The sequence below is a fragment of the Mobula hypostoma genome, chromosome 3 (genome assembly GCF_963921235.1).
Source record: "Mobula hypostoma chromosome 3, sMobHyp1.1, whole genome shotgun sequence".
Lineage (NCBI taxonomy): Eukaryota > Metazoa > Chordata > Chondrichthyes > Myliobatiformes > Myliobatidae > Mobula > Mobula hypostoma.
The window spans coordinates 207,514,600-207,533,948 of record NC_086099.1 but is presented as its reverse complement, the minus strand read 5'-3'; the positions used below and the strand labels follow the sequence as shown (position 1 = coordinate 207,533,948).

At 37.2% G+C, this 19,349-nt stretch overlaps 1 protein-coding gene across 1 annotated transcript in view; it reads left to right on the top strand.

Moving 5' to 3' along the window:
• The window catches only part of dnajb6b (DnaJ heat shock protein family (Hsp40) member B6b), a 96,136-nt gene that overhangs the window by 32,951 nt on the left and 43,836 nt on the right, over positions 1–19,349 (top strand). The window contains exons 4-8 of the mRNA XM_063044418.1: positions 2,713–2,772; positions 4,507–4,611; positions 5,935–6,051; positions 7,496–7,637; positions 8,651–8,721. Of these exons, the coding sequence (XP_062900488.1) occupies positions 2,713–2,772; positions 4,507–4,611; positions 5,935–6,051; positions 7,496–7,637; positions 8,651–8,721 (495 nt within the window). The remainder of the gene's footprint in view (positions 1–2,712; positions 2,773–4,506; positions 4,612–5,934; positions 6,052–7,495; positions 7,638–8,650; positions 8,722–19,349) is intronic.

Genomic DNA, 19,349 nt, shown 5'->3' with positions numbered 1-19,349 from the left:
GCCCTGGGAAAAGGCCTCTGACTATCCACATAATCAATGCCTGTCATCATCTTATACACCTCTATCAGGTCACCTCTCATCCTCCATCGCTCCAAGGAAAAAAGGCCAAGTTCACTCAACCTATTCTCATAAGGCATGCTCCCCAATTCAGGCAACATCCTTGTAAATTTTCTCTGCACCCTTTCTATGGTTTCTATGTCCTTCCTGTAGTGAGGCAACCAGAACTGAGCACAGTACTCCCAAGTGGGGTCTGACCAGGGTCCTATATGGCTACAACATTAACTCACAGCTCCTAAAGTCAATCCCACGATTGATGAAGGCCAATGCACCGTATGCTTTCTTAACCACAGGGTCAACCTGCACAGCAGCCTTGAGTGTCCTATGGACTCGGACCCCAAGATCCCTCTGATCCTCCACACTGCCAAGAGTCTTGCCATTAATACTATATTCTGTCATCATATTTGACCTACCAAAATGAACCACCTCACACTTATCTGGGTTGAACTCCATCTGCCACTTCTCAGCCCATTTTTGCATCCTATCAATGTCCTGCTAAACCTCTGACAGCCCTCCACACTATCCACAACACCTGCAACCTTTGTGTCATCAGTAAATTTACTAACCCATCCCTCCACTTCTTCATCCAGGTCATTTATAAAAATCAGGAAGAGTAGGGGTCCTAGAACAGATCCCTGAGGCACACCACTGGTGACCGACCCCATGCAGAATATGACCCGTCTCCAACCACTCTTTGCCTTCTGTGGGCAAGCCAATTCTGGATCCACAAAGCAATTTCCCCTTGGATCCCATGCCTCCTTACTTTCTCAATAAGCCTTGCGTGGGGTACCTTGTCAAATGCTTTGCTGAAATCCATATACACTGTATCTACTGCTCTACCACCATCATCCTACTGATTGGACTACCTTTGCAAAGTCTTGCTAAGATTTAATGTACTGAGGTAAGCTGCTTGTACATCAGGGGAGTACTGTGTGTGTCTGCAGTATGCTAGAATTGAGGCAGCTCTACAAGTTGCACTGGTGACCTGGGTTCAATCCAGACACCTTCTGCTGAAGTGAGAATTGCATGTGTTTCCTGGCTGTTCTGGTTTTCTTGCACAAAGTCAAAGCTGTACTAGTTGGTGGATTGATTGGCTACTATAAATTGCCCCTTGACTGTTAGTGAATAGTAGAACCTGGAGGGAGTTGATAGGAATGTGAGGAGAATAGGTTTTATGGGAGATTAGTGGGAGAATAAGATTGCATAGACTTGGAAAATGTTATGTTGCTGCATTGTATGGAAATACAGACTTCAGTGTTATTTGTAAAAGTCTTTTTTTTCCCTTGGCTTTTTTTAAATGTGCACTTTAATTAGCAGAATAGTACCTCTTTGTTTCAAAATTAATTTACAGTCTGAAGTTTTCCATTTGGTATAATTTATCAGCAGTGGTGTTTCATGTGATTTCAAAGTTTAAGGTAAATTGTCAAAGTACATACATGTCACTATGTACAACCCTGAAATTCATTTTTTTGCAGCCATTCATAGTAAGTACAAAGAAACAATAGAATCAATGAAAGACCACACCCAACAAGACAAAACAATGATTGTACAAAAGTGAACTAACTGCCAATACAAAGTAATAAATAAGTAAATATTGAGAACATGAGATGAAGAATCCTTGAAAGTGAGTGCGTAGATATTTGGATCAGTTCAGTGATGAGTGAAGTCCAGTGTCCCAAAATATTCTACTTAGCTTTTACCGTTATTAGTAGCAAGTTAATTACAGCAATCTTTGCTTATTTTCCTACATCTGCAGGCATTATTTTTCAGAGAAGTAGATATTTACTTTGCCCTTTAACTAACCCTGATAGAGCTATGTGCATTTGATTTGCAGTTTGATTAGTGTTTCCTTCTAACTTCTATTGAGTCAAACTATGTTCTAACTGTCCAAGATTTTTGAAAAACATTGTAAAAGGGAATGCTTTTATTGATCTAGACATAAAATAACACTTAGCCATTGGTGAAAAGATAGCTCATTCCAGGGCTGAATCTCAAGATTCTGATCAGTTGCTGGGGTATTCAGAACTATTCAGAAAGCAAGGGATGCAAAAGTGGGTATTAGCTGATTACTGACTTTTGAAAAAATGTTAACAATTATTGAGGAAGTAGTAACAGTATAATTGGACAATATTAATCCAAACAATTAAGGCTTCTAATAAGGAATGGAATGTAATGGGGAAAAGGCAGGAAAGTGACCTTGAGGATTGTTGGATTAACAATGATCATATTCAATAGTGGAGAAAGCTTGAGGGATAGAATAACCTGTTCCTCATGGTCTTAGCATATTTCTATGATAAGACATTTTGTCAGAACCCAGCTAGAACTATATTTTGTATCTCGTCCAACACATCCAATTATATGGATTTAGAGTTTTTAAAAGTCTGATATTTAGGCATGCAAACGGAAAACCTCAATTAAACTCTGCATATATATGTAAATCTGGTAGACATTTGAATACCTAAACAATGGTTCCTTATGGAACCATTGTCTACAGACAGCAGACCTCAGCCTGATTTAAAAAAAATAAACACCAGTATTAAAGTATTATCAAAACAATTTGTGGCTGCTTTAAAAAAAATGTCATTTGTATAAAAATATTTTGGTTCAAAGTCAAATTAATACTTTTGATATTAAAATTATTTTTTCTTAACACAGCTTCAAAGCGTGACATCTATGATCGATATGGCAAAGAAGGTTTGACTAATGCTGGTGGAGGTAAGTTTTAAAACTTTTTAAAAAAAAAATATAATAACAAATTACTATTTCCAGTCCAAATACAGATTCTCAACCCAAGACGTTGATGATCCATTTCCTCCCAAAGTTGCTGCCTGACCTGCTCCGTCCCTCCAGCATTTTGCTCATTGTTGCCAGATATTTAACGTGGTTACAGATGTCATTATCGCTCATGAGGACTTTATTTTTCTTTGGAATAGCTTTATATTTGACTGCAATTTTACATTCTAGGTGAAGGTGCAATGCTTGTTTATTCCTTACAGCCCAAGTAGGGACTTGCACTTGATAGTTCAGTCAGTCAGAAACATTACAGACGCATTATATTACTCTGCATCAACAGGGCCAACAAAATGAGGTGAATCTTCAGGGAGTGTGGACATATTGGCAGATGGGCACAGGACTGCCCGATTTTAGAGCAGAGACTGTGGTGCAGCATTCTACTTAGTGGGACTTCTGTGCTGCCTGTTTGAAATGAGTTGGTGCAAACATCTGAAGATTTGCCACCTATAGCCTGTGAATTATCTGTTGAAAACTAAGCATTAGTTGAGAGCAGTTGTGTAGATTCCGTTAGGGAAGAGGTTAAGTGACCGGCTTTATGGACACAAGAGGCAACAACACAATGCTGGAGGGAGTCACCAGGTTCATGGAGGGAAATGGCCATTTCCTTTGTAGATGCCACCTGACCTGAATTCCTCCGGTGCTTTGTTGAAATGTTTTGGTTTTGTTTTATTGTTGACAAGTCTGCAATGATGATAAATATTTGAATATCAAAATTGTTGACATTCAGTCATTCATTCAGGACTGTTGACTGTTGTCACAGACTTTCTTGTAGCTTCAGCAGTCATTTTTGTCAGGAGAGTACTATGTGCTGCTCTGGACCTTGCTGGGGTATTGGAAGTTAGGTGTAGACAAACAGGCAAACTCCAGGCCCATGTGAATCTGTGAATTGGAAATGCTTTACTGAATTACTGAAATCTAAATTGGGGAGTTATTACTTCAAAATTCTTTTCAGAAATTGAAAGTGCGAGTGAAAGATGATTGGGGAAAAATTGGATTTAAAAATACTCTTAATAGAAATTTAGATATGAAGGAATGAGATTTCCATTTTGTGCAAGGACATTTTCAGTTGATAGCAGTTGAGAGTTATGCTATAAAAATGCAACTGAATATAATACATTCTGTGGTTTAGTGAGAATTAAACACTGGTATTGCTTTCAAATGTGGATTTGCGCTAATGGTGATGCAGAAGTGAATGCTGTTTTTTGAGCAATGAGGTCAACCTTTTTTCTTTTATTTGGAAGTGAGGTAAAGAAAGACGATGGCAAGCATGTTCTTTTTGTAATGCATGAGAAGTCTAGGCCAAATTGTATACAACAACCACCTGTGCACTACACAAAAATCTATGAAGTCTTACTGCAATTTAAACTATTTAATTGCTTGAAGAAACTTGAAATAAAAATAATTAGTGATTAACGTATTATACCATGAATCACAACGAGAGAAAATCTGCAGCTGCTGGAGATCCAAACGACACACAAAATGCTGGAGGAACTTAGCAGGCCAAGCAGCATCTGTGGGAAAGAGTAAACAGTCGATGTTTCAGCCCAAAACGTGGACTGTTTACTCTTTTTCTTAGATAGTACCATGAAGTTTTTGTGTGTAATTTCTGATAACTTTTTTTTATTTTCTCTATTCTCTATTTTAAAAATAATGCAGGTGGTCATCATGGTGAAGGCTTTGACTTCGGTTTCACATTCCGCAATCCTGAAGATGTTTTCAGGGAATTCTTCGGAGGAAGAGATCCATTTGCAGATTTCTTCAGTAAGTTATTTTCCACCTTGAATCATTGGGATGCCAGTATTATATTTTACACAATACTTTGCACATGAAGGGTAGAATTTCCCTGGGAAATTAAAGTCCTGTGGGGAGCTTAACTACTTCAGTGGGTAGTTGAGTCAAACTTTTTAAGAAAACAAGCTTTTTGTTTTCAAAAATTAAAAGAAATTGTAACTCTTAGGCAGTGTTAGCTTTTAGACTTTGGAGCTGTATGTTGAGGCTTTTGTATTACAATCAAGTAACTGTTAATTGAAGAAAATTCTTGTACCAGGTCTTATGCATGGATTTGTTTTGACTGGTGGAATATTTCACCAATGCATAATAAATTCCAATCATTTTGTTCAAGTCCAAATGTGTTGGAAACTTCTCTAATTTTAATAGAGAGCTTGTAACTCCATTTGACAGTTTGATCAAGTTTATCTTGTGTGGCTGGAGTACAAAGCTAATTTATAATATTATTCAGGGGTGATGCTTTTGTCTTCCTTATCTGAAACATTGAAATATTAAAAGGTGGTGGGGAACCATGGTAGCAAAGCAGTTAGAACGACACTATTACTGATTGAGGGCATCTGAATTCTGAGTTCAATTCTGATGCCATTTGTAAGGAGTCTCTGTACATCTTCCTTTTGGTATGTGTGGGTTTTCTCTGGGTGCTCCAGTTTCCACCCACAGTCTATAGAGACACTGGGTAGGTTAGTTGGTCATTGTAAATTGTCCTGTGATTAGATTAGGGTTAATTGGGGTTGTTTGGGGCTGTTGGGACAGCGTGGCTCAAAAGGCTGGAAGGGTCGACTCTGCACTATTTCACTTGAATAAATGAATACTCCTGAGTCTGTAATAGCATTCAATAATCTGTCTTTGAATCTTTACGTTGGTGAGTATCCCCTCTACCTACCAAGTTATACAACATCCTGAAATTTAAAAGAATGTTCTGGTCATTGTCTCTTTTTGTGCAAAGTGACGTAATTCCTGGATTTCCGTATCCAACTGCATTATGGGAGTAACTTTGACTGAAGGACCTGACATTTCAAGATTCCTTTTGAAGAGCACTTATGGCAGGGCAATAAATGATTTTGCCCACATCCCGAAAAATTCAAGTAAAAAATTTAACTTAATATGTTGAGCACTGATGCAGAACGTTTTTTGTTCTTGGAAAAGAAATTAAGATTTGCTGGAATTGTTCACACCATGCTTTCAGGAAAATTAATGCTTTATAACTGAATATGTAGTAAAGAATCAAATTCCAGAACTGTAATTATGACTATAAAGAGCACAATTGTTTCATTTTGTTGCTGTCTTGTTTAACAGTGGATGATCCCTTTGAAAGTTTTTTTGGACAACGACGTCGAAGGGGTCCTGAGAGAAGCAGGGGTGGAGGAGGGCCTTTCTTCTCTCCCTTTGGTGGATTTCCTGCTTTTGATACTGGTAAATATAAAATGTCGAGTTTTTGATTGTATAACTGTTGCTCATGGGTTATGAATCTTGAAACGATTATCGATATGTAATGCTTCAAAACTTACAAATTTATAGTTAAAACCATGTTATATTTTAAACACAAGTATCTGTATGTAAAAACAAATGCTGACTTCACTAGCAATTGGCTGGCTACTTTTGACGAGGTTCTCATTGTTTTGAAATTGATGCTGTACACTCCTGATATCTACTTTGGAAAATCGAACTTTTTGTTTTGCTCAGGAATGGAGATTTGACTTGAAGGAATTGTTAACTGCAGGGCAAATCTAGCTGACTAAGTATATGGGGACTAAAACACTACTGGACCAGTGACTATATATCATTAAATCCTCTTAATCGGGTTCTTGGCTGTTAAACTAATCAGTGGAGCATATTGAAGGGCAAGTGAGGATATTGTAACAGGTTTTAAATGGAATGCAAATTCTGTCTATTTTGGGTATAAAAGTTTTTGAATTTGACGTGAATTTATTTCTGATGTGCAGTATGTTTCAAGTTTGCAAAAATGAACAAAATTATGAAGATGTTTCTTCATTGTCTAATACAGAAATGAGTTGGAAATGATTCTTGCGTTCGAGGGCTGTTAGACTTTTAACTTAATACATTTGGTTGTGAGCTAATATATTGTGATCAATGTTTGTTAACATAAATGTATTGCGGGAAAGTGGACCTAAAATGATAAATTCAGATTTGTATTCTTTTTTAATAGTGAAGTAATGCCATTAGACTTTCATCTGTTAACTGCATAAGCAACCTTTCTTTTCAAGTCCTTATCAATTTAGAAACAAAGTAGTTGAGAGTTGGAGTTGGATATTTGACACCTCAAATCTGATTGTCATTCATTTGATGATGCCTCTTTCCTGCTTTTTCTCTCCCACATCTCTTTAGCCTGAAGAACTATATTCAACTTGTTGAATATATCTAATGATTTGGCTTTAGCTGTTTTCTTTGGTAAATTCCATACATACACTACAGTCTCAAAAGGATTTTTGTGTTAATCTGCTCTGGGATTCTCTCACTGTCCCTACATTTAGACTTCCAGTCCTGTTGGAATTATATTGGTTTGAGAGCTTCTAAGCTCTAACTAGAAGCCTCATTCATCCAGTCTCTATATGTCTGCATCCCAGGATGGTGAACCTTAGAAGTGCTTGCTCTATAGAAGGCATATTTCTCCTGAAGGCTTGAAGTTGTACATAATACTGCTAGTAGAAATTGCACACAATCTATTCAGTTTTATAATTATTTCTGTCTGACTGAAAAGAGGCAGAATAATTCGAAACCTTTTGTTCCATGATCCGAATGTAGGTTGCACTTAATGTTGCATCAACTTGCAAAGAAAATTTAATTTTAAGTGAATTTTTTAAAAAAAATTATTATATTTGTTGAATTCTTTCTATAGGTTTTACTTCATTCAGTTCATTTGGAAATCTTGGAACAGCATCATTTTCCTCCTCTTCATTTGGCGGTAGTGGAATGGGTAACTTCCGATCAGTATCAACATCCACAAAATTTATTAATGGCAGGAAGATCATCACTAAGAGGTATTCTAAGTTTTGTTATTCATGATAAAATATCTAAGTTTAAATTTTCTGTTAAGATTTACTGAACTTATTCTTCTAACAAACCCTACATTTCCTCTTCTAAAGTTGCTTTATTTAATTTGGTAGAAATTCAGTTGGGGCAATTGATCTATCAATCCTGTTCCTTTGGCATGTTATTTTATCATGGACTTGCATTTGTACACAAGTAGACTTTATTAGCACATAAAGGCATAGACGATACACCCCTCAAATCTGTTTCTCTATTTAATGAGATCATTGCTTCTACGTCAGATCCATTTAATTGTACAAATTCCATACCCTTCCTTTAGTGTGCTCATTAGAGTACATATAAAAATATTTTTGTGCTGTGAATTCCTTTTGTAAATGTAAAGAAATTATATTCACTGGTTCCTTATTACATGCTCAAACTCTTAAATTGATTTCAAAATCCTCTGTATTATTGATTTCAGGCCAACTGATCTGTACTGTTTTCCCTCTCCTTGACCATTAGTTTTAAACTTTTCCAAAGAATTGGGGCCATTTTTTTTTTAATCTGAAATTTTGTTAGACCATCACTAATGCTAACTATATTGAGTGTTCGAAGTACAGGAGCTTCAAAGCTTTTGGTGCCTTTAGCCTCTCTCATATCACTAATATTTAACTTCCTGAATATTATGCTGCTTGGTCCTTTCTCTATTTGGAATTTTTTTTTGTTCTCCAGGCAAGTATTTAGATGTCTTCATTAGTGATGTTTGAGGCACTTGGCACTTGTTCCATGTTAGAATTTCCTTGGCTTTACAAGAGTGCTGATTAACCCTGTCCTATCATACAGAGCAGAATCTAATAGAGCCTGATGTCTGGTCAATTGAACTATGGCGGGGTTTTGCAAGTATTTCCTCTATCTATTCATTCCCTATTTTTGAAATTGTTACTTTGTTTTCAGATCAGTCACTCCCGTATGTTAGTTTTCCAAATCTATCTTTGGAGTTGATGCCTGGCTTTTAAATTTTCAGGATTGTAGAAAACGGCCAAGAAAGGGTGGAAGTAGAGGAAGATGGCCAATTAAAATCTTTAACGATAAATGGTAAGGAGCAGCTACTTCGGTTGGATAACAAGTAAATGTTCCTCATATTTAACATATGAAAATGGAGAGCATTCATGGGGAAAAGATTTTTGGGAAAATCCTAAAGGAACTTTACATTATTTGTTATGTTTAGTTCAAGTTAGTTCTGCTGCTCGTGGCACCAATAATTCGATGATGTTTATGCCATACTTGGAGTTTACTTTGACGGGACCACAAAATAGGACCATGTAGTATTTTTTTTTTGAACTGTTACAAATTATTGATGCACTTTCCTGTATTAACAGTTTCCATTGAGCATATTTACCTTGTGAATCTAAGAAAACTTGTCCACTCCAAATTTCTCCAGTTAAATGAATGCAGTTTAGTGTCGAACTTGCTGAACCTGTTAAAATTTTCTAACGCTCTTTTGTACTTGCCAGTAATTATAATTAAAAATATTTAATGACATAGTTTGCAATTTTGCTTTAAATTGTCTTTTTGTGGTTTTAGTTTGCATGTATGCCACATTAATTACGTTTTGGGACCTATTAGTGTTTATGCTGTTAATATCTGATCACATTGACAATTTAATATGTTGATGCTGGCAGAATGAAATCTTGATATTTGTTAACAAATGACATGAAAATGTTTGTGGCACAACCATTAAAAGGGCATGGAAAAATATAATGCGTCTATGTGGTGATTTAGTTTATTTGCAAATTTGCACATTTTATTTGTAGCTGTTTTAGTGTGCAGTGCTTTCTTACAATCACAATATGGCTTAAAAGTCTTAATTGCCTTGTGGAATAATTCCTACTGAATTATTAGGCATGGCAAGATGACCATCAGTTAAAATCCATTGTCTGGAGAGAATTTAAAGTTTGAAGAATTGAATAAAAATAAAATAAAATTTGAACAGAAGTATAAACATCTGATAAATAGTCGTATTGCATTTAATTTCATTAGTAAACAAATAATTAATGGCTTTCTAGTGCAATCTTGGAAGAAAAGCATTAAATAATATGCTTTTAACATTATTAGAGGTATTTCTTTGTTTAGCCAGCATTGGTCTCCTGCATAACAAAATATCTGTTGCTTAGATGCCAGTTTCAGACTGGTTTCAAATGCTTGCTGTACTTGTACTGAATGTACATTATTTTCAGTAGCAGGGGCCAATGTTAATTCAGTGCTACAAGACAAAAACCTGAACATAAATGACAAGTAGGCCTTAAGCTCTGTTCCTTACAGCTTCCTTGACAACATGTTCAGCAAGTGCCACTTTCTGCACAAAATGAATGTGAGCTAATTAAGTTAGTTTTCTTGAATTGTGTTGGCAATTAAAGATGACAAACAAGTTACTTTCATTTGGCTAGTTGGCAATGACCCATTCCAAATATCAGTAATAATCAAAATACTACCTAAACACTTGTGTAAATGCTGGGAAACCTTTCATGTTTCCATGGCTATTGGTGTAAAGGAGTTCTTGGAGACATCAGTGTTTCTGATTAGGTTCTAATTTTAATGTTTCCTTTTATTGACTTCCCTTTCACAATTTCTCTCTTAACCTTTTTATTCCTTTAATTATATTCTCAATATTACTCCTTAATCTTTTATAAGGAAATACAAGTGTATTCAAGGATAACCTGTTAATTATGATTTAATCTTTTTAACGAAAGACCCAAATCTCTGAATCCATTGTGATAGCTCAGGGATTTTAAGATGGGTATAAATTTAATGATTGCCACCACACCTAAACCTTTTACAGGCCTCTATCGTCCATTGTTCTTAATGTATTTTAACCAGAATATTGTTTACTGTTATGCTCTGTTTTGTATTGCTTCAGCCTATCTATGTATCCTAATAAACTATTTGCTTTTGTTGTGGCCTAACAGCACTGGTTGTGGAGTTCGATGCACTGTTATTGCACACATTTTCTTTCATCAATTTAACATTTATAAATAGTGTGATGTGTATGTTCAATGTTGACTGTGTTGGGGTGCAACCTTTTATCTGAACAAGGTTACAATTTTTAAGGTGGTGGAGCCTTGACAGATTTTGATCCATCTGCAAATGGTAAACAATATTAACATTGTCCTTGTCTAATCATGTGAAGGATAATGATCCAAACATTTCGGGATTTCACTTGCCACTATTCCAGCTTCAACTAATCTTTCCACCAATCCACAGCTGATTTTGAGGTACTTCATCATGTTGAAGTTTAAATGCAGTGTCTAATTGTGATGTTATCTGTGAACATGATAAGTGGATTTGGCATGTTGGATAAGGAGGGTAAGGTCTCACCAGATCCGTAATACAAAACTGCATTTTTTTTTAAGCAAAGTTGTGTTTTGTTTTATTTATTTATTTTTGGTGACCTCTGTCGATGTCGAGAATTGGTAAAGAGTATCCCTGATATCCTTCAAACTTTCTTCCCACTGACGTTAGATTAATAAGCCTACAATAGTGCTTTGCTTTTTGAATATTGAAGTGCCATCAGGATGATCCTATAGATCCTTGATGCAGTCCTTATGATCCTCACTAATATAACTTAGTTTGTTATTATGGGCCAAAATTCAGATACAGACTATTCTTTATACTGATCTTTTGGCTATTCGGAGGACTTGAGCACTTGTCATGTAGCAGAGCATGTTAATAAAAAATCCTTCTTGTTCACTGTGGTTAGCTTGATTTAACAGTACTGTTTTTGAAATTGAGAAAATTTTGCATTTGGATAATTTTGAAATTTTATTTCTTATTCCATAGCATTATTTTAATGTCATTGGATTTATCCATTTGTCCAAGATTGTTGAATTTTTGGTAACTTCAGTCCTATGAAATCCAACTTTTTGTGAATCAATTAAATTAGATCACTTTGGTAGTGTGTTTGCACATCATTTGAAAAGTTTTATCTTTGATCATGAGTTAACTATGAAGCTGTTTAATGTTACTCAAAACTATTTAAACTTCATTAAGTGACCCTGTCACTCAACTTGCCCTCCTTGCTTCATTGTACAGTTTGAGTCCATTTTTATGTGCTCGGACAGTGGTCCCCAACCACCGGGCCGCAAAGCATGTGCTACTGGGCTGCGAGGAAACAATATGATTTGGTGATATGAAAAGATGGGAGTCACCTTTCCTCATTCCCTGTCACGCACTGTTGAACTTGAACATAGGGTTGCCAACTGTCCCGTATTAGCCGGGACATCCCATATATTGGGCTAAATTGGTTTGTCCCATATGGGACCGCCTTTGTCCTGTATTTCCCCCACTAAGGTAGAGCGTTCCTATGAAACCGTTCGTAAGCCGAAATGGCGTAAAGCGAAGAAGCAATTACCATTAATTTATATGGGAAAAATTTTTGAGCGTTCCCAGACCCAAAAAAATAACCTACCAAATCATACCAAATAACACAAAACCTAAAATAACATTAACATATGGCAAAAGCAGGAATGATATGATAAATACACAGCCTATATAAAGTAGAAATAACAGAATCGGGAAGATTAAGCCAAAACCGATTTGTGGAAAAAAAAATCAGCACGTATACGCATGCGCACAAAGGTGCCCGCGCAAGGCTTTGTGGTCATGGTAGTTCTTCCTCGGGGTAAACACAAATGTCCCGTATTTGACTGCAACTTTTGTCCCTTATTTGGGAGTGAGAAAGTTGGCAACCCTACTTGAACACCTCTCCCCCGCTCTTCCTCTCCCCCGCTCTTTCCCCCCCCCCCCCCGGTCAGCCGGTCAGCGGTGCAGAAAAGGTTGGGACCCCTGCGCTAGGAGATTAGATCTTGTGCCTATTATAAAATGCTATTGACACTACTTTAATGTAGCTTCATGTGATGCTTTGCTCGTAATTAAGATCATTATAATTAATCTCTACGCACACATTGCTGTTTGTTTCTGACAGGCACTCTTAAGCATGTAGCCAACGATTACTAGAATTTGCTACTGTATCATTGTAAAATAAATGCTGCAAAGAAATGCTAACATAAGCTGCATTGAACACAACTCGAGCAAAATTTTAATTTGCTGCATCTTAAGAAGTTGCCTGACAAAAATGAGGATTGAACTTGTTCAGACTTGTGTACACTCAAGCCAGCCCTGTAATTATCTGGGCCTTGGTGTCTATTCCATGGGAGATTCGTTGATTTGCATTCTTTATGCAGTAGTCACAGATTCTGAGCTGTTTTGTGCCAAGCTTGATTCCATACTGCACATGCAATTTCATTACTCCACCACCAATACCCAGAAAAACAATACGTTGCCTTCCCTGATCTTCACCTGTTTTTTTTTAAAAAAAGGTTCTGTATTATTCAGGTTCATTCAGAAATGCTTCTATTTATGGGTTTGCTGAACATTTAAAAATAAGCAAAAGCTGCAGTAAATGCAGCAATTCTCAGAAGGTCAAGGTGCATTAATGGGATGAAGCAGTTACTTGTCAATCTTTCATCTTAAACCTGCATACAAACTGATGTGGTAGAATCAGACACAGGAAGTATGGAAGCAATATTGGGAAGCATGTCGGGTTTTAGAATTAATGTGATTCTAAGAGAAAAGAGCTTTAAAATAACCGGTGAAAGAATCTTATATGAATACCAAATAAAATACTTTGATAATAGAGCAGATAGTTTCAACCTAGTTTAGAGATTCATGGAGTTCAAACAAAAAGTGTACCAACTGTGGCCCAACTTGTCCATGCCGATCGAGATGCCCATTGAACATGCCCATTGCCCATCGACATGCCCAATGCTCCTTCAACCTATATGGCCCATGAAAGTAACCTTTCTGACATTGTATCTGTCCAACTGTCTTAAATATACTTCTAACACCTCTGGCAGCTCACCTAAGTATCCACCGTTCCCTGTTGGAAGCTTGACTCTCAGGTCCCTTCTAAATTTTTCCCCACTCAGATCCCCCTTAAATATTTCCATGCTCACTTTAAACCCATGCCCTCTAATTTTTGACTCCCCTATGCTGGGAAAAATATTGTGACTATCCTATCAATGACTTTCATAATTTTATAAATCTCTTTATCACCCCTCAGCCTCTGCTGCAAGGAAGATGGTATTAGTTCATGTAGTCTCCTTGTAATCAAAGCCCTCTAAGCAACATTCTTTTCTGCGCACACTAGTTTTATCTAGTATGGCACACAATGCACAACTGTGGCCCAGGTGACAATGTGTACATCCACAGCATGACATCTAAGTCCTCAATGTTTTGGCATATGAAGGCAAGCATACCTTGAGTTGCCTGCACTGTGTCCTTCTGTTGCCACTTTAAAGGGACCATTACTTGTCATGTTTAATAACACTCCCCATGGCCCTGCCATTCTATATGTCCTGGTCTGCATTAAGTTGCCAAATTGCCTCACTTTGTACTTGCGAGTTAAATTCAATTGATATTTCCCAGTTGATCTAGATCCTGCTGAAAGCTTAGAAAACCTCTTCGCTGACCACTGTATCACCAGTTTTGTTGCCGTTGAGGCTTGTTTATCATGTCACCTACATTCTATTTCAAATCCTTGTGACTAACAACAAAGGAATCCAGTATCATTCATTCACTGGCAAGTATATTCTGAAGCTACTTATGGATGTAGTTGATATTTTGGTGTATCTGACCCCTATCCATTTCATCTGGTGGTATTAATAGATAGATTCCAATTTTCCTTCATTATAGTATTGGATTTGCCTCAGAATTTAAATGTTTCTGAAATAACCTTTATGGAAGAATACTGAGGTTCTCAACCTATCTACTAATTAAACAGCATTATGAGTTGACTGTGAATTTAATGTTTCTGAAATATTGTAAATACATCTGCCTGTTACATAAACAGTTTAAATTGAATGTCTTTCCACATGGATATCAAGCAGCAGTTTGTGTACCTGCAAATTTTAGCGCTCTTTTTTTTTTGCAGCACAGCACAAACCATAGAGCTTCAAAGAATATCTTGCAGTTTAATGTGAAATGCCACTTAAGTGCTTTTTTGGTTCTTTTTATTTGGCAGGAATATAGCATTTAGATTAGGTCACTGTAGAGACAGCACATTAAAAGTTAGTACTGTACAAAATCATTCCACTCATTATCTTTTGAGCCTTTGTTTCAGCAATCCAAATCTCCAACCCACAACTGTACAGCTTGGTGTGGTTTTTGACTGTTTCTGTTACCTGGCATTTAAAAACAAAATATGGTAATGATTCTGATAGTGTTTCATGCGCCATGATTTCCCTTAGCTCCTTCTCTCTCACAAGTAGCTGCTCTAAAATGGTGACCTCTTATTGGAGAACTATAAATGTATGAAATCAATTGAGTGGAAAAGACCAGCTAGTGCATCTAATCTATAATGTTCAGTAATGAAGCTACAAAGCAGAATGAATTTAAACATGCTTACTGCATGAGTGCACAGTATTTTTTCTTAACATCGGTACTCTTTTCAGAAGACTTTACTGATACCTAAAGTAATTGGGTGCCTAGTAATTTGTACTTCCATATATTTGCAAGCTATTTCAACATGACCTGATTATTAGTTAAAATACTTTAAATTAAAAAAGGGCTGGCTGATTCCATATCCGAAAGTAGCAGTGTCAGAGTCGTAGAGCTGTATAGCACAGCAAAGTGCCCTTTGGACTAACTTGTCTATGCGGACTATAATGCCCATCTACACTAATCCCTTTTGATTGCATTTTGGCTCTATCCCTCAGCTTCCTTTCCTATCCAAGTACATGTCTAAATACATTTTTAAGATTTATTTGTCTTTACCACCACCCAATAGAAAAAAAAACTTGCTTTTCAGTGTTCCTAAACCCTTCTCCCCTTTCACTGTAAACATGCACTCAAATTTTGGATTCGAATATCCTGGGGGGGGGGTGGGGGGACTGATTATCTGTCACTCTTATGCCTCTCATTCTTAAAAACCTTGAAGTCTACCGTTGACTCTCTGCCATTCTTGAGAGAACAATCTTTTCTTGTAGCTATAGCTGTCCATTCCACGCAACACCCTAGTTAATCTCTTCTGCACTCTTTCTAATGCTACCACATTTTTAATGTGACATCTAGAACTGTACACAACTTTTTTAAGTAGAGCCTAGTCAAAAATTTGTATACCTGCAACATTGATAAACTGGTTTATCACCTACCAAAGTACAGATTAAAAAAAATATCATTGTTTTGTGTGCCATCCCTACAGATCATTTCAATCTATCTCATACTCAGTGCTTTAACCTATGGAGACAAGCATTCAAAAGGCTGTCTTCACTACCCTAAACATCTCAATTGGAGTTTTCAAGGAATTTATGAACTTGCACTTCAGTGTCACTCTGTACTTCTAAGGTTGCTGCCATTTGCAATAATTTGTAATGTATGTCCTGCCACCATTTGACATCCCACTATGTATTACTTCACTTAAATTCTTTCTGCCACTACTCTGCTCAACTTTCTAGCTGATATGTGCGCCTCTGTATTCTTAGATAGATACTTTATTGATCCCAAAGGAAATTAGTGTCACAGTAGCATTACAAGTGCATAGATATAAATATTAGATGAGAGGTAAAAAGAATAAAAATTAATTTCTGCAAACAGTCTTGCAGAAGGGAGTCATCACTTCTCCAGCTATAGGTTGACCCTAACAGCTGAGGAAGGTAAGAATGTCCTGTATAGTGCTCTCTGGAGCAATGCAGTTGGTCTTAGTCAATTACTAAAAGTGCTTCTGTTCAGCCAAGATGGCATGCAGAGGGTGAGAAACAGTGTCCAGAATTGCCAGGATTTTTTGCAGGGTCCTTTGTTCAAGTTTGACCACTATAACAAAGCCAGCCTTTCTAATCAGTTTATTGAGCCTGTTGGCATCAACTGTGTTAATGCCATTGCCCTAGCTCATCACCGCATAGAAGTTTGTACTGACGACGACAGACTGGTAGAACATGTGAATGAGAGGCTTGCATACTCCAAAGGACCTCAGTCTCCTCAGGAGGTAGAGGTGACTCTGGCCCTTGTACACAGCCCCTGTGTTGCTGCTTCATTCGAGTTTGTTATTCAGGTGCATTCCCAGGTAGTTGTAGGTCCTCACCATCAATAGTAACAGAGTAATGCAGGCTTAGTCTTCCTAAAGTCCATCACCATTTCCTTTGTCTTACAGATGTTGAGCTGCAGATTATTCAGCTTGTACCATTTGACAAAGTCCTCCACAAGGGCCCTGTATTCATCCTTCTGACCTCCCTTTATACACCCAACTATTGCTGAATCATCGGAGAATTTCAGCAGATGACGTGACTCTGTATCTGGAGTCCCAGGTATGCAGGGTAAACAGGAAAGGAGCTAATTTGGTCCCCTGTGAGGCCCCAGTGCTGGGTATAGCCATGTCTGACACATAGCTCTGAAGCCACACAGACTGTGGCCTGCCCGTCAGGTAATCCATTATCCAGGATACAATGGAAATCCCAGTCTGCATTGAATGGAGCTTTTCCTTCAGCAATGAGGGCTGTATGGTATTGAAGGCACTTGAGAAGTACATTTAAAAAAAAATGACCCTCACATGGCCCTGTTTATCCAAATGAGGGTAGGCTCTGTTCAGCAGGTTCGACAACGATTTTCACAATCTATGGCTCCTAATTTTGTGTTATCAGCACCAAGAGCCTCATTGCCATTTTATATATCACAGACTACAAAGCTCCTACCACCAATCCCTATTTAACACCTCTAACTTGATTTCCAGTTAAAATAGCCATAGTTATCCTCTATCACTGAGCTAATTTTGGGTCTAGATTGCCTGCGTACTTTATTCTTTAACCTCCTGGATCAATCTACCATGTAGAATTTTGTCAAAAGCCTGCTAAAATCCATATGTACTACATTTCCTGTTCTAGCTTCATCAGTTTTTTTTTAGATATCTTACCAAAAAAGTGGTCAGATTTGTGAGATGGTTGGCTCAAAACTAGGCCAACTCCCCAAATTTTTCACCAAGATTCAGCAGTGTATCAGAGCTATTAACTTGGAATTTGGCTCTTATTTGTAAGTTCTAGATTTTTCAAAAGTTTATGAAGATTTTTTCAGATTGTTTGTGTATTTGAACTTTTTAGGGGCCAGAGGGATTAAGGTACATTAGGAAAAAGCTGGATTGGGGTATTGAATTTGGATGATTATCTGTGATGGTTGTGAATGGAGGGGATATTTGAAGGGCTGAATGGCCTTGCTCCTGTTTTTGTCTTTCTGGTTATTATTCAAGAGGGGGGAAACTAAGATTCCAAATGCTGAAAACCTAAAAAAACAAATATTGGCAATTATCAGCAGGTCAGGTAGCATCTGAACTTTTTACAGTTCTGGTGAATGCTTGTCTATCTGAATCACTAATCTTGCATCTCCCTCTAGAAATGTTGCCTGACCTGAATATTTCCGGTATTTTTGTTTTTATTTCAGATTTCAAGATGTTATAGTACTTTGCTTCTTGACTGCCACTTGTAGCATATTATTTGATTTCCCAAATTAGTACTTTTCCTACTCCTACAACTTCTTTCAGTTTATGGAACTTGATGTAAAGCAACAAGAGTTGTCTGGTCTGCTGAGTTCCTCTAGCATTTTGTGTGTGTTACGAGAATTATCCGTAGTATTCTAACTAAACTTTTGTACAAGCACAGTGCATTCAGCTGCACAGTGAATCAACATTTTCAAAAGAAAGGTACCTCTTTTTGTTGTAGTTTTGTGCCAAAGGTCATGAACTTTTGATGAATGCAATAACATTTAAGAATTATCATTTTGCAAGCAATCTCTAGTGCATTTGATTTATCCCTCCGCCTTCCATTCTGCACAGCACCAACACCCACTTTGTTACGCTGCTAATCAAATTTCTGTCCAAGTTGGGACATTTTCCTTTTATACTAGATACTTTTTTTTTTCTCTAGAGGATATCAGATCACTGAACAGTTTTTGAAATCCAGTTCTCATTTCATGGATTGTGTCTCAGATATTTAACTTTGCTGACTTGCAACCAAAAGAAATGAATTTTCATTTTTACCATTTCAACTTTATTTTCTTTTCATAGAAACATAGAAAACCTACAGCACAATGCAGGCCCTTCGGCCCACAAAGTTGTGCCGAACATGTCCCTACCTTAGAAATTACTAGGCTTACCCATAGCCCTCTATTTTTCACACAGCTTCAGTGAAATTATTATGCTGCATCAGTAGTTTCTTTTTTAAAAACACAAAATTGTATTTATATACCTATTTTTTCCCCAGAGTATTTTCAGTTCTATACTTTGTCACAAACAAGAGAAAATATGCAGATGCTGGAAATCCAAGCACCACGCACACAATGCTGGAGGGGATTCAGCAGGCCAGGCAGCAGACTATGGAAAAGGGTGCAGTCGAACTTCTGGGCCGAGACCGTTCTTGGCGAAGGGTCTTGGCCCGAAACATCGACTGCACTCTTCTCCATAGATGCTGTCTGGCTTACTGAGTTCCCTCTAGCATTTTGTGCCTATACTTTGTCATGCGGGATTTGAATTCATAACCATTGAGCTCGTAGTCCATCATCCAAATCCAAATCCCTTTTAATAAAAAGCAAAAGCCCTAATATAGCAGGAGCCATAGTTCATGAGCAATCTCTAGTGCATTTGATTTATCTTGTTCGTCCTTAATTCTGCACAGCACTACATCCATTTT